The sequence below is a fragment of the Odontesthes bonariensis genome, chromosome 21 (genome assembly GCF_027942865.1).
Source record: "Odontesthes bonariensis isolate fOdoBon6 chromosome 21, fOdoBon6.hap1, whole genome shotgun sequence".
In the NCBI taxonomy this organism is placed as follows: Eukaryota; Metazoa; Chordata; class Actinopteri; order Atheriniformes; family Atherinopsidae; genus Odontesthes; species Odontesthes bonariensis.
Window position 1 is genome coordinate 5730444 of NC_134526.1, and position 16394 is coordinate 5746837.

General features: G+C 42.6%; 1 protein-coding gene across 2 annotated transcripts; it reads left to right on the top strand.

Moving 5' to 3' along the window:
* The first annotated feature begins 2450 nt into the window (after positions 1–2450).
* Positions 2451–16394, top strand: amdhd2 (amidohydrolase domain containing 2). 2 transcript variants are annotated; one of them, XM_075454536.1, is made up of 12 exons: positions 2451–2521; positions 4492–4623; positions 7398–7534; positions 9143–9282; positions 9372–9426; positions 9751–9963; positions 10156–10244; positions 11944–12088; positions 14234–14341; positions 14897–14965; positions 15386–15487; positions 16178–16394. In XM_075454536.1, the coding sequence occupies exons 2-12, from the start codon at positions 4541–4543 to the stop codon at positions 16255–16257; spliced, it is 1221 nt and encodes a 406-aa protein (XP_075310651.1). In that variant the 5' UTR covers positions 2451–2521; positions 4492–4540; the 3' UTR covers positions 16258–16394. The 2 variants fall into 2 exon arrangements, with proteins under 2 accessions (XP_075310651.1, XP_075310650.1); XM_075454535.1 differs by lacking the exon at positions 2451–2521 and adding an exon at positions 3444–3735.

The following is a 16394-nucleotide window of genomic DNA, read 5'->3' on the forward strand; positions in this document are numbered from 1 at the left end:
AGACTCTGTACCCTCTTTAGAATAATTCCATCCAGATTTGAGCAGTCTAACTATTGTAGTTTCCATACAGGACCTAGTTTAGGGCGATCAAAATGCAAAGAAAATGCAGTAAAATGGCCCTGTTCTGCATTTTCACAAATCAGAAAAAGGTTTTACAAATCCCAAACAAGGTTTTAATGAGTCTACAGCCTCTTTAGAATAATTCCATCCAGATTTGAGCAGTCTAACTATTGTAGTTTCCATACAGAACCTAGTTTAGGGCGATCAAAATGCAAAAAATGCAGTGAAATTGCCCTTTATGCCCATCCATTTAATTTGCGAATTGGATGCCAACTTCAGCGTCGTGTCTCTGGGCTTGATGTGGCGCTCATGTGCCCCCCCCCTGTAACACCCCCACATTTAAAATCACTGCTCCAGCCATGTGTGTGAAGATTAGAAACAACAATCTAACGATGTTATTCTGTGATTTCATCCAACATCTAACATCTCAGAGCCGTCTGACCAGCCAGAAAAAGCCTTTTCTGCATTAAAGCTGTGAGTCGGTGGTCTTTACACACATATTCACACATTACTGGCCAGTTGTTTTAATTATAGGACAGAAAATTCCAAGTTCAGTGAGCTGCAAATGTTGTGTTTCAGCTCACTCTGCTGGCCAGAAGCAGATTCCCTTCCTGTCATGCTGGTGAAGAGCCATGAAACCAGAGTTCCTCCTGCACAGCAGCAGAAATCACAGCTTTACTGAGGCTGCTTCCTGCTCATACTGCTGGGAGCAGAAATCACAGCTTTACTGAGGCTGATTCCTGCTCATGCTGCTGGGAGCAGAAATCACAGCTTTACTGAGGCTGATTCCTGCTCATACTGCACAGCAGCAGAAATCACAGCTTTACTGAGGCTGATTCCTGCTCATGCTGCTGGGAGCAGAAATCACAGCTTTACTGAGGCTGATTCCTGTTCATACTGCTGGGAGCAGAAATCACAGCTTTACTGAGGCTGATTCCTGCTCATGCTGCAGCTTTTCTATTCATACATGGAAATTTGCTAATAAAACGCCATATTTTCCCCATTTTATTAAAGATATAGAACTATATTTTAAATCAATAACAGACTGTACTAATGAAAAGGCTCTAAGGACAATTTCTATGTGTACATCTTTGCATGTTTTTTGCATATTTTACACCCCTGGTTGTTTGTTTGTTTACATAACTGTCATGTTATATTGTATACTTAATTTGTTTGTTTTGTTGTGTACTTATTTCTGTTTCAGGGCTCTCAAGTCTCACGCAATGAGCGTGAGACACACGCATTTCAACAAGTTCACACGCTCACACACCACACATGCCATTTCTTACGCTGAGAAATGATCAACTTCGTCGCACAGAAATTCTAATGGCCGATACTATAAACGAGTCAATGGCAGGTTACTGTGCGCTCGTACAGCTCAGAATAGTGATGTGTCAGTCGCGAACGATCTGGCTCTAAGAGCCGGATCTTTTAAGTGAACGACAGGAACCGGCTCTACAATGGGAGCCGTTTTGGGATCCTATTTGGGAGCCGTTTTTTTTTTTTTTTCAGTATGTCGCTGTCTCTCCGCCTCCCTGTCGTTGTGCTTGTGCTCTGCAAGTGCCACAGAGCCGACAGTTTTTTTCCCCACATCGTTTTTTTTTGTCCTTCGGTACCTCGCTGTCTCTCCCCTCCCCTCCCCCTCCCCTTCCCTCTCCCTCCCTTAAACACCTTAAAACTTAAAAACTTAAAAACAAAAAGCTTAAACACCTGGTGTTTCTCAACGCCAATCTGTAAGTCTTTGAGTGATTTATTACAGTGAGTTCTTCATCTCTAGTGGTTCAAAACTTGTTGCTCCCATGTTTTTTATCCTTCATAGTTTTATACTTTAATTTAATAGCACTGTATTTGATCATTGTATTGTGGCATCTTTTTTGTTATGAAGCTGCTTTGATACTTTTTCGTATTGTGGTGGGTGTTTGTATTTATAACTGTTTACTTTATTTAAGGTTATTTTTGTGGAAGTGGTGCTATTTTGTGATAATTTAAGTGGTTATAATAAAACTTTTATTGTCATTCAGCATTTTTACTCATCATAAGTGCTTAACAATGTCAATAATGAAACAAAATGTTATAAAATTAGGTTTAAGCTATTAATTAATTAATAATGTAAAAATATATATATGGGGAGCCGTTTGGGAGCCGAAAGAGCCGGCTCTCCACAGTAAGAAGAGCCATTAGAGCCGCATCTCGAAAAAGAGCCGAAAATCCCATCACTAGCTCAGAACTATAGCTCTGGTACAGCTGTCTTGATTTAGCAACCCATCGGCAAATCACAAAATAGAATTTCTCAGCCAATCAGAAAACAGAATTTCTTGTTGCTGGGTGAGGTGTGAAATAGCTTTCAGCTGCAAGCACGCGTCCCATGAATGCACAGCAGACATAACCTATTATGCTCTGAATGCGTGCAGAAGTTGTAGACGAGCTGGAGGTGGAAGAGAACCGTCAGGATCATCAGCAGGTCATATCTTCATTTATTTGAATCTTTTATTAGTTACTATAGTTTTCCTACTCCTTGTAAAAGACCAATACCTGCCGATTAAAGTGTTCGTTGGAGTAGTAGACCTAAATATTCAGCACACACCCTTTGACATGAGCAACTTAATGAAAAATGAAAAATATGTAGGAGTGTAATTAGGCTTCCGTGGTTAATTTTTTTCAAAGGTGACTGGTATGAGCAGATTCCCAATAAAGCTATCTACAATTGCCAAACTGGTATTAGTTCTGCCGCACTGAAATGCTGATGCAGAGAGGGTTTTTTCCACGGTGGGGCTCAATAAAACCAAGACCAGGAACACTTTGTTTCTGAATGGCTGACATTGAGCCACAGTGCTTTAAATGGGAGCCCCCAATATCAGTCATCAAGCATCAAAATCTGCCACAAATACTCACAACAACACTCATAAACAAACACACACAGAGAGGGACTGCTCAAGGGGCCCATTTGGGGTTAGGTTTGTTTTTCTTAATTTAATTTGTCTGTTTTTTTGTTTGTTAAGACTTTGCATACCTAAAACAATTTATTTTAAAATATAGCAGAATTTAGTGTAAAAGTGAAGATTTGTGATTTTGGTATAAATAAAACAATTTCTTTGTTCTTTAAGTAGCTAGTTTATGCAAGGGGACCCCCCCCCCCCCCCCCCCAAAAAAAAAAAAAAAAAACGAAAGAAACCCCCCACGCACACGGCCGGCCCCTGCCCCGCCCGAATCTCACTCCAAGCAAACTTGAAAACTTGAGAGCCCTGTTCTGTTTAAATAAAGTATAAAAACAAATAAAAATAAAAAAATTCTCCAGAATGTCCGTTAAACGCGTGTCAGCAGTCTCGTGTTGTTTTGATCAGCTGACCCGCTGCGTCACGTGACTTCCTCCGCTTCCTCCGCCGCTTTCAGCCCAGCTCTTCCTCTGCGAAGACCTCCAGCCCGAATCAGGCTGACAAACACCGAGAAACACCGCTAAACACCGGGAAACACCGGTTTGTTGGCCGTTTCTTTGGTAAAAAGCTGGAGGAGAGCCGGAGCTGAACCGGCTGTGTTTTTGTTGCGGAGATCGTCTTTTTAATGACCCAACAACTTAAAAGTATCCCAGAATAAGAGCTGGGTTTCGGATTTAGTGCATGCCGAGGGAACGCCTGGACAGTATTAACTTTCTGGGTTTTTACGTGTTTTTCTGTAAAGGTACGTAAACGTGGACAGAGCCAAAAAGGTCTTAAATCGACTGTTTTTTAAATGGAGTTTGGTGCAGGGCGCTCTCATGCAGAAACACAGAGCCAGAAATGATTAAGAAGGCACTCAGAGAGTGATAGCTCGGGTTAGAGCTCATCTTTTCTTTCTGCAAACTAAAAGGCCAGATCAGAGGTCAAAGTCTGCACCCACACAGATAACATCCGCCTATAATTCAATGCTGGACTTCTTACTGTCTCTGAGGGTGTGTCACCCACCTCAGGACATTTCATGCTCATGTAAAACCTGCATTTGTAATCACGTGTTGTTGTTTTTTTACATTTTGATTTTTTTTATGTTCTTTGTTGAAGTGTCCATCTAAATTTCCCTGATTTTAAATACTCATTTTGTCCAGGAAACTTAAAGATATTCAGATTAACATCCTCTGAAGATGCTCAGGTACAAGGACTGAAGATGAGGGAAGAAGCAGGAAAACTGTGAAAGAGCTTCAGGAAGCTGCAGAACTGATGATCAGGACACTTTAAAGTTTAGAAGAAAGTCTGGCTGCTTGGAGGAAAACAGAAACTAATGAATTATTCTTTGGTGTATCAGTAAACATCTGTTCCAAAGCTGCAAAACTCTTAAAGTTTGATTTAAAAAAAATCACCATAACACATCATTTAGTGAAAATAAAGTAAATATTTGCAGCCTTTTGGTGTAATCTTTGCAGGTAAAGATCAGCGTTTGTCTTGTTTTTCTCTTGTCTTTCAGTTCTTTGAAGCTGGGTGAAGTTATCAGACGCCTGCTGACAGAAACAGAGATGCCGTCCAATAAATCAGTGTCCGTCGCTCCCATCACTCAGTTCATCAACTGCAGGATACTCAGAGACCACACGCTGCAGAGGTGAGTAACCACACCAGAGGTGTGAGCAGAATGGCATGTTAGCCCATCTGGGGGGGCAGAAAACAATACCTGAAAAAAATAAAAAAAATCGGTGGAAAACCACGACTACAACTTCAAGCATAATAATAATAATAATAATGATAATAATAATAATAGTAATAATTCAATTCGGTAATGAAAATATGGCCACACTAGCATAAGTCATGACCGTCAATTTTGTTAACAGAGTGGAATTTTTTTACGAATTTTTTGTTTGTTTGTTTGTTTTTTTTTAAAGAAATGTAGAACTTCAGGGTGGTCTCGGGTCCTTAAAAAAGTCTTAAAAAGTCGTAAATCAATATTCCTGAAAATAAGACCTTAAAAAGTATTAAATTGTCTTAAATTCAGACAGGAACAGTATTTTTTTTTTTTAAATATATTTACTTAATTTTATAAGCATTTGTTCATGGGACTTAAATGTTCTGAAAATATTGTAATAAATTTAATTTAGGACAGTGATGACATTTTTGTGATCTTTTCGCATGACACACATTTAGCCGATGTTCTTAAACTCAACCGTCATTTTACCGTTTTACTGTCAGTGTGTTTACTTGGTATTTCCATCGTACGTTTGGTCTTAAATTTCATTTAGAAGTGGTATTAAAAGGTCTTAAAAAGTCTTAAATTTAACTTGTTTATACCTGTATGCACCCTGAACTTGTATAATGCTATTCAAACGAACCAACTGGAAAGCAGTTTTGACGATTGTTCTGTCCCTTAACCCCTTCGCCATGCTGCAAATATGTTATATTTTGGAGAGGTTTTTAAGACCAGGACTTTAGGATGCAATAGCTTTTGTTTAACATGCTCCACATATTCCATTGAGGGTTTAAATTCAAGTAGATACTTGGGGCAAGACATCCAGCCAACTCCAGCTTTTTATTACCTTCATTAAGTCTACATTTCGGATCATTATATACAACAAAAACATCCGAAAATGTGAAAATCTCCTTTTTTTTTCAGCAGCAAGGGGTTTAAGATGTGGTTGGCAACTTTTTTTTAGTCATATTAGCTTGAACTGTCATGGGATTCTGGAAGTTGAATATTAAATAGGCTGTTTAGGAAAAATAACGAAATCTGTAGCTCCCTCTGAAGCCTGTAATCATGCTTACAAAAACCGAGCGCTCCCGGCTGTTTTTAACCAATCAAGTTACGGTGGAGGAATCCTACCTGTCAATCACAGCTTGTGCACACGCTGCTGAGCGTGAGTCTGCCCCAGCTTGTGTGCACTCACACTGGTGTGAACTCACGTGCACAACCTCGTCCGACGGCAGCTTTAAAGCTGCAGTCGGCAGGTTTTCAAAATTACGAGTCTAAAGTCGGAAAATTCGAACTGATACAACTTTCAGGTCCCTCCCCCAACCTCTAACAAGCTCCGAATCGCCCCCCAAACCCCTCCCCCTCTGTGGACGAGGTTGTGCACGTGAGTTCCAGAATCCCATGACAGTTCAAGCTAATAGGACTAATAAAAAGTTGCCGACCGCAGCTTTAAGGTTACGGAGGGGGGAAACACGATAACAAAAAATAAATAAAGCTATAAACATTGCAGATATATACTTTTTTTAAATCACCTCCTGCATTTATTCTATCAATACAAGACACAAACAGAGATAATAAATCGTGGCCTTTTTTCTGGACAGTTTTCTTTGGATGGACAGGGCATTTCTCAGGGGGGCAGGACTTGTTCCTGGGGGGGGCAGTGCCTCCCCCCCGTAGCCACGCCCCTGCATCACACCACACACTCTCTGGCAGAAAGCTGATGGTGAAGCTACATCAGAGATACTCACTTATTGTTTTCACCAGAGCCACATTGGCAGCAAAATCAAGGTTAGAGCCACTTTTACCACAACATACTAAAGTCCCCTTTTGCAAATATGCATTTCTACATATAAAAAAGAAACAACACAGCCAATACATTTTCAATTCAGACCACATTTACCTTAATACTGGGATGAGCTGAAGCTGGCGTGCATGTCCTCGACTTTCTTCATGTTGTATTTGTAGTTTGTTGTTGTAATCATAGTGAGACATTCAGGATGAGCATGGTTTTTGTGCTGGTTTTTGCCCTTTTTTAATTAAAAACCGATCCATTGTGCCTGCATCTCGCGCTGCTAAAGGAGCTAGCGTGCTCTGCGGTCAGGTGTGACGGTGGTTTAAGCGGGCTGCGTTGCCAGGTTTAACAGAACCCCCTTTAGGAAACACCATTAAGCCTTAATTAATACTTAATAAAAATACTTAATACTACAAAAACACAAACTTAATAAAAATACTTAATGCTGTGCAGTATTCGCTGTGTGTTATTTGAATAAATGTATTGTTATTGTTACCATATTGTGAGTACTATGCGAGTGCGAGCCGCCAATTAAAGGTTGAGGAGCCGCGCAATGAGTATCTCTGGGTTCGAGGGACAAAGCATGTCACTGAACAGCTCACAGTTCTGCAGCTTTCTGCATAATTCAGGTTGTCAGACATCAAAAAGCTCAGTGACAAATAATCCATCCTGTAAACTCAATTAATCCTTATCTAATAACCTTAATATCAGCGTCAATATCTTGTTGTTTAGTCGTGGTTTTGTTAAAGCTGCATTTAGTTCAGATGTGTTGGAATAAGTTATGTGAGTTCATGCTTTTATATCTGTTAGAGATGTGCTGGGTTAGAGCTTCAGTTGGTGGCCCAGAAATGCATCTGGATCATCGTGTGTGTGTGTGCACGTGTGTGTGCACGTGTGTGTGCAGGGAGGACCTGTGGGTGCGCGAGGGGAAGATTTTAGATCCAGAGAAGCTGTTCTTTGATGAGCAGGGCTACGCTGACAAGCGTGTGGACTGTGAAGGCTGCATCATCGCCCCGGGCTTTATAGATGTCCAGATCAATGGTAAGCACACACGTGCACACTCATGCACACACACGTGCACACACACATGCACGGACGCACACATGCGCAATGCATTCCCGAGCCCTTCACCCTAACCATAACCATGCTGATCTGTCTGCATACATACAGCATTTAAACTCACAGGGTTTGTAAAGGGGAGTGGGCCTTTTCTCGTGGGGTCGGGGGTCATAGACTTAACGGGGTCTATTTATCCAGCTGAAGCCAAACACACTGTGTGCAGAGGATGGAAGTAACAAAGATCGGTTTAAACACTGGTCTCAGTTTCAACCTGGATTTTTACCCTGTTCATGTGAACATTTATGGATTATTCTTATCTAAAGAAACAGTTAAACTGTGAGATTTTAACCACTCGGGTTACACGATTATCACCTTTTACCTTCCTGAGTCAGGCAGGTATTACTGTAAATGTTCTCTGAAATATTCTAACAGCAGTACAGGACCTTTCACAGATTAATTCATCCTATCCTCAGAAGGGGACGTGCAAACGTTAAAGGTTGTCATTTAATCTGCTTGAAATGTCAGGAAAAAGAGGCTGATTGTTGTTCTTCTATACAGATAACTGTCAGTTTTCCTTATTCTGGGTCTCTGCACTCACTGGTGACAGAGGGATGCTATGAAATCTGTCAAAGTAATCAAACAGAATCTGCCAGCACTGATCCAGCGTGGATAGAAAGGAGATTACTGTGCGTGAACAGAGTGCTGTTACTGGCGAGTAGGGATGGGAATTGATAAGATTTTTACGATTCCAATTCCATTTTTGATTCTGCTTAACGATTCGGTTCCCTTATCGATTCTGATTTGGACAAAAAGGACAACAAACCGGTCGATTAGCATCAACTTTGTTTAGTTTAGAAGTAACACGAGTCATGACCTCACAAACCCAACAACGGTGAGGTCCACATTGGTCTATCCTGGCCTGGGTAATTTAACTCTTCCCTGCTCTGGTGAAAGGAGAAGCTGGAGGTAGAGGTGAACTGGGGGTAGTACCACCAGCCTCTGGCTCTGAGCCAGTCAGGCTCTGTCTTTCATGATTTCATCTAAATGTAATGCCTGAGAAGGCATTCATTTAACCTTAACCGTTACTAACAGCAGCTTTTACAATGAGGCAAATGGTGCTAACATGATAGGCAGTGTTTGTTAGTTAGTTAGTTAGCTGCAGTGTTAGCCGAGGACATGCTAACGTTGCTGCTACTGGGTTCAGATTCACCAACGTTAGTCCGGAGCAGATCGAAAACACGACATAGTTATTGCATGTTGTTAGTATTTCCTCCCTTTGGTGAAATATTCACTTTGCAAGTTGCCCTGTTGTCGTCTTTTTTAGGGATGTGTAACCAAACTTTCGAGCGTTTGTACCGCTTGGGCGCCATGTTTACTGTTGGCTGCTGGCTGCGCCGGACTCGCCACGCAACGTTGCGTGGTGACATCATTCGCGCCCACTGGAATCGATAAGGGAATCGTTTGCTAAATTGGCAAACGATTCCAAGGAATTGAAACACTGGGAACCGGTTCTCAACAAGAACCGGTTTTCGATTCCCATCCCTACTGGCGGGTGCAGAGTGGTTAATCTTGAAGGGCGTCTCTCTGCAGGAGGTTACGGTGTCGACTTCTCTCAGCCGTCTGAGGACGTCGGTGCTGGAGTTTCTTTGGTGGCCAAAAAGATCCTGGAACACGGTGTGACGTCCTTCTGTCCGACGCTGGTCACCTCTCCGCCCGCCGTCTACCACAAGGTGCAGATTTAAAAAAAGAAACCCATTTATTCTGACTGTAAAGTCCTAAAGCGAAGCTGCTGCTGATCAGATCCAACCGTCTGTTCCAGGTTTTGCCTCAGGTCAAAGTGCACAACGGAGGACGTCATGGAGCTGGAGTTCTTGGTAAGAAGTTACTTCAGCGGTGGAGGGGCATGTGTTTAGCTTCTTGTGCTACAGTCTGGATCAGCCGGACTCTTTTACTACGAAGCTGCTGGAACAGATGCAGGATGTGGTTTAACTTTGTCCTGCTGAAATATGCAAGAAGATGCAGATGTTGCTCTGACACCTGTTCACACCTTTTAGCACTGATGGAGCCCGTATGGCTTTTTCTCTGCATCATAGAGATCTTGAATCTTTTAATGACACAAACTGCTGTAGACTTTGGATACACTCGTGCAGATTGACTCAAACTTTAGAAATATCGAGTCTTTTGTTCTTTCCGTGCAGGATACCACCTGGAGGGTCCGTTCATCAGCAGGGAGAAGAAAGGAGCCCACCCGGAACAGTACCTGCGCACCTTCCATTCAGGAGGGATCGAGGACCTGATGGAGGCCTACGGCAGCCTGGACAAAGTTGTCATGGTGACGCTGGCTCCTGAGCTGCCTGGCAGCCAATCGGTGGTGAGGGCGCTCTGCCAGAGAGGCATCACCGTGTCGCTAGGTGAGCATTGTTTTTAGGAATGGATCTCAACTTATGATGCTAACTGCTTTTTTCTCCACTTAGTTTAAAATATTTTTTCTATTTTCTTGGTTGTAATTTCTTACTTTGACCTCAGATAGTTTAAGTTTAAGTTAAACTGGCACCTTTCCAGAAGGTGTAACATGAATAACGTTGGCGAACTGGCTGTTGCAGGTCACTCTGTTGCCAACCTGTCGCAGGCTGAGGAGGCCGTTCAGCTCGGAGCCTCCTTCATCACTCACCTGTTCAACGCCATGCTGCCCGTGAGTGATTCACAGCCACGACGTACACATTTATGAGAAAAACGTGTTTTAATTCAGCCGCAGTTTACATTGAACTGTTCTGACACTTAAGCCTCGTTTCCACTGGCAGTACGGTACAGTCGGGTCGCTTTGGGGTCAGCTTTGCGTTCCCACTGTACAAAGGGGACCCTCAGGGGGGGGCGGAGCCTGCACCTCCTCAGCACTCCAGACTCGGCATGGGCCGGTCACCAGTTTCAAGGTTTAATACCACGGTATTAAAAAGTCAAGGTTTCTGGGGGGCGGTCTGTGGCGTAGTGGGTTGAGCAGCCGCCCCATGTACAGAGGCTACAGTCCTCGCTGCAGCTGGTCCCGGTTCGAGTCCTGCATCGGAAGTCCTTTTGCTGCATGTTGTTCCCCCTCTCTCTGCCCCCTGCCTCCTGTCCCTCTCCACTGTCCTATCCAATAAAGGCATAAAAAGCCCCAAAAAAAACTTTAAAAAAAAGTCAAGGTTTCAAAACCACTAAAATTTTCTGTCATACCGTCCCTGCGGTATGAGCGTTTTTTTAATTACTTTTTTTGGGGGCGTCTCGTCAGAGAGAAAGTGGAGGCCCCTCCCCCCCCCCCCCCCCCCGCTCTACAGGCTGTATGATGGTTGAAGGAGGCGAGCCCCCCGAACTTTTCCCCCCGTCTTTCTTTTTTTGCCTCATAGTCAAAATTTGCGCGGAGAACGACAAACAGGACGGACCAATTGGAATCCAGACTCAGCGAAGAAGTGCGGTTCAGGCACCTGTACGTCAAGGGGCGCTAGGGGGGGCCTCAGACAATTGGAGTGAAGATAAGAAAAAAATAAAAAAATGCAAAAATAGAATTCAATTTTCTTTAAACATCATTATAAAAAAATAGTCACATTTTTTTAATCAGTATTGTAAAATACAATTTATAATAATATATCATATGGAAATGTTATTTGCCATGCTCGTCTTTCTGATTGGCTGCCAGTCAAAACATCGTAGACCTGGCGGTTTGCACCTGTTCTCAAGCTGCTCTGCTCCTCAAGCTAGTGTGTAGCTAGCTTAGCCAAAATGGACGGTTTTTGACTTGGAAGAGACTGAAAGAACTGGCCGACTAAAATCAGAAAGTATGAGGCAGCATACATTAAGTTTGGCTTTACAGCCATACAGAAAAATGGCGTCCTCTGTCTGGAGAGCCTCTCAAATGAGTGTTTAAAACCTTCGAAACTTCAGCATCACTTGATACAAAAGGCAGACTTCTTCAGACGTAAAGAAGAGCATTTAGTCAGGCTGCGTTCACACAGCGAGCTGCTGTCCGTGAAGAAAAGAAAGAAAATACGTTCTAAAGGTTGATGTTTCTTTACTTATTTTGTAGCATTGTCTGTGGTTTGCAAAGGGGGCCAGAAGCTAATACTGTTTGGGGGGCCTTGGCATGGAAAAGTTTGGGAACCCCTGTGCTAGGTACCCCAAGCAGAAGGGTTACAGAAATGGTAACAGGTTCCATGGTAACGGGTTCCATGGTAACGGGTTCCATGCTAACAGGTTCCATGGGACCACTACGCTTTGGTTGTAGTGGAAACACTGAAATAAGCGAACCGTTCTGACCCGACCCGTACCGGACTGCATAGTGGAAACGGGGCTAAAGATCACAGCCACCACATCACGCTGATGTTACGTCCCTCTGCCCGTCCGTCTGTGTTGGGGTCCAGTTCCACCATCGGGACCCGGGCATCGTGGGGCTGCTGACCAGCGATCAGGTCCCTGCGGGCAGGACGGTGTTCTACGGCATGATCGCTGACGGGATCCACACCAACCCCGCCGCCCTGCGGATCGCACACAGAGCTCACCCCTCAGGTGCGTCCGGTCCGCCGGCAGGTCGATTAATCACACCTCACTGCCTGTTCGTTACAGGTTAATGATAAACTTTAACCACTCAGAGGAAAACTGGGCTTTAACCCCATAACGCCTGAATCTATATAGCTGTATATAAAAAAATGTTTTGTGTGTGTTTTAGCCTTTAAGGAGATGGTAAATAATGCTGAGATTATTAATTTCACTTTTGCACAAAAAGTAAATAGAAATTTTGGTATGTTGCAAATTTGCGACAACAGGCATAATGGTCAATAATAAGATAACAACAACACAGTAATATAACAGTGAAAAAACAATGTTTTTTTATTCACCCTTTTTTTTTTTTTTACATATTTATTTATATAAAGGTTCCTAGGTCCGTAGTGAATATGGACTAACCGGCATTGGGGGAATAAAGATGCTATCTCAGCTGGTAGATTGAATCAAACGGTTTGTAGCATATATGCAGGGGCGGTCCTAGGGGCGGGGCGGCACCCGAAAGGGGGGGGCACCATCGCGAAACCCCGCCCCCAAACGACATCGCAAAAATGTTAAAATAGTTATAAACATATTCAAAATCATTTAAAACGTGTTATTTCTATACTATTACCACATTGTTGTAATAATAACATTACTATAAGTGGTTTTTGTCAGTTATTCTAAGCATTTTTTGCCTTTTTTTTTTTTTTTAATTATTATTTTTTTTACCGGGGGCGGGCCACCGGGAAAGGGGCGGGGCGTCGGAGGGGGCGTTGCCCGTGGCGCAATTCATTGTATGACCGCCACTGCATATATGCGACAATAGGCGTTAAGGGGTTAAAGATGTGGCTGTGACAGATCAGCTTGTTGATTTACGCATTCGTGTTTTCGGCTGCGGACTAATTGAAAAAATAATGCAGACAGTCTGTAACTTTCAGCCTGATAGAAGCAAATAACTGTGACTTGTCATCTGATCAGCGGCGGTTCCTTCATAGGGGCGATTTGTGCGACGCACTACCAAACACGGAGGTTTTTTTTGTTGTTTTTTTTTAATCTAGTTGCTAAGGCGGGACTGATCTACTGTAGGCAAACTGGTTGTATATGTCATTGTCCAATCAGATTAAGGTCGTGCCTGGTGTTGCCACGCCCATTTGGGGCGATTTCTGTCAGGGTCGAATTTGCAACAGAAATCTCCCATTGACATGAATGGTACGTCAAAAATCCTGCTCCCAATACATTTTCTATGAGGGTTTATGTGCTCGCACAAACGACGTGCTTTCGTCATATGTCTGTTGCACGGGACCATGAACATTCTACGAAGATGGCGAGTGTCGAGTGCAACAATACGGTAGTGTCTCTGAAAGAAGTTCCCTTTAGTCGTCGTACTAATGCGGAGAAGGAAGTTTGGAAGAATTTTGCAGAATTTTCGAGCTAGCCTTGCGAGGCAAAGATGAAACCCAGGGCTCCACCAACCCTGGTGTTTTTCCAGGTAGTATTTGATGTAGCTAAATAACTTAACCTTTTGTGCTCAGTTATTGACTTGTAATGATTTAAATCTTTTATATAATGTTGACAATAATAGCAGAATGTATAATGACACATTCATTGTTAATGGTGCAGTATTATATTTTAAAAAAGAGAGAAATCTCACATAAGTAAGCTGCACTTAACCATGTTTGACAATTGGTTATGCTTTTCTAAGTCATATTTTCCAAAACTTCAATAAACACTTGACTAGGATTTATATGCTGTCATTTTAATTATATTCTTTAGAATGAAAATTGAATGAATCTCATCATTAATAGCTTATGTGTTTACTTATTTCATAGAATCCTGGAAAAATATGAGGAAAATAAATAAATAATGGTTAAGGTGTAATATTAACTGATTGGCAAATTATTAACTGGCAAATGTTTTGCTTTGAAGGTTTCACAATGTAACTTCCCTCGTTTGACACTTTTAACTAGTTCAGTGTTGCCATCTGGTGGACAAAAGAGATATTGCGTAAAATTGATATCTGATATCTGAATTTATAGGCACAAACCCGTTAGGGAAATGGTCTTAATACCTAGACAAATATACCTCAGTCCTATGGACTTATATGGTACTTATGGACATAACGGGGGGAAATTGCACTACCTAAAAAAAATGTCTTGTTTGGACTTCCAGGTCTGGTGTTGGTGACGGATGCGATCACAGCGATGGGGCTTCCTCCGGGGCGCCACACTCTGGGCCAGCAGGTCATCGAGATCCAGGGTCTCAATGCTTACGTGGCAGGTCGACATTTAAACACATCACATCTAAACAGTCATAAAGTTTTTTTATGGTTACGCTGTATTAGATGGTCTTAAGTTGACCGTATGGTGCTTTTTAAACACGTCCAAATAAAAATAACTCCATTGATGCTCTTATGTAAAACATGATTAGATGTGGCAGTTTTAAGGAAAAAGGCTTCGAAGGCAGTCAGGTCAACACTTTATTTAAATAAAGATAAAAACAAATGTTTTGAAGTCTTGAACAATTAAATGTAAAAAATGTTTCATGATACATTCATTCTTTCTTTTTGTGCACATATGTTTTTCTTTAAATTATTGGCACTCCTGTATTTCCATACCTTGCAGCAACCTCCATGCTTGAAGCATCGTGTGGTTACAAATTCTATCAGATTCTGCTTTTTGGGCCAAACTTTGTCCAGATTCATGTGTAGTTCGGACTCTGATGGAGTCTAACAGGCGTCCAACCTGACCGGTGGAAACAGGAGCTCAAACGTCGGGTGGTTCCTCAGTTAACTCGTTTTATTTGGGCTATAACTTCCCTCTCTCTGTCTCTCAGGCACTAAGACGCTCAGTGGCAGCATAGCCACCATGGACATGTGCGTACGCCACTTCAAACAGGCCTCAGGTGAGTTTGGGGGTGTTGTTTAATGGACGCTTGGCCTGGAAACCTGCCGCACTGCCATGTTTGCTGGCTGCCCTCAATCCTGGCAGCCAGGAGGAGGGTAGATTTACTTAAAGGGACAGTTCGCCTCTTTTGACATGAAGCTGTATGACATCCCATATCAGCAACATCATTTTTGAACGGGGTACATGAGTATAGATTGTACCTCAGGGGACAAAAAAGGACTCGTATTGTACCCCTATTTCTGAGAGTGTAGTATGGGATGTCATACAGATTCATGTCAAAAGAGGCGAACTGTCCCTTTAAACATGCATTAAAAAAACAAGAAGAAAGAGCCTGGTAAATGTGTAAATGCTGAGATGGCAGCTGGAGGAGGAGCTGCGTGTGTCCAGGTGTCTGACAGTCCTTCCTCCCTGTTCTCAGGCTGCAGCGTGGAGGAGGCTCTGGAGGCCGCCACGCTTCACCCGGCTCAGCTTCTGGGAATCAGCCACAGGAAGGGGAAGCTGGACTACGGCTCAGACGCAGGTCAGATCCTCCTGCAGCCTTTAACTGCCCCTCTGGACCTGGATAGATTTACGCCCTGGGCGAACCATCCCTTGCCCCCCACCCAAAAAAAAAAAAACTTACCCCGCCACCAACACAACAACATATTATATTATTTGTATTATTTTATTATATGTAATCTTAAATACTAAAAGGTACAAAAACATCCCACATGTAGCTTACAAAATACCATGTCAATGTATATTAGAAGTTATTTAAGTTATTTAATTTAGCATATAGCTCATAACAATAAAAATAATCCAGTCGGGACTTCTTGTTGTGTTGCAAACACAAACTAGACCAGGTTCCCTTTGGGTGAAATTAGCTGCATGACATGATGCCTCAATTCTAATTCTAGTTCAGCAAAACTAAAAATCAAACACAGTCGTGGCTAATAGCAACATGTTAGCAAGAGGCTAACAGATAGCCTGTAGCCTACGTCACTCATAGAAATCTGCATCCCTTTATCTTTTGCCCGTTTCTCCTCTTCTCCTCTTTCTAAACTGGGCTAATCCACGCTAATTTATTGCTAATCGAAGGCTAGGTTAATGCTCAACCTGCTTTAATGTGACTCGGGCTAAAGCTATCCCCTCTGGGTGCAGTAACCGCCCCCTGCAGCAGCCTCCTCAGCCACATCTTTAAAGCTTTTCTCGTGTTTTCTGTGTTTTTCAGACCTGGTTCTACTCGATGACGCCCTCAACGTCAAAGCCACCTACATTTCTGGAGAGGAGGTTTGGAAACAGGGACCATAGAAGAAGAAGAAGGAGCGGGTCCTCCAGCTGGGACACTCTGTGCCTTCATCGTGTGTTTTACTGTTTGCTCTCACATCCAGACCCTCTGCAGCTCATTTTAATGAACGTTTTTGGTATTAAAAAACAGCTTCACACCA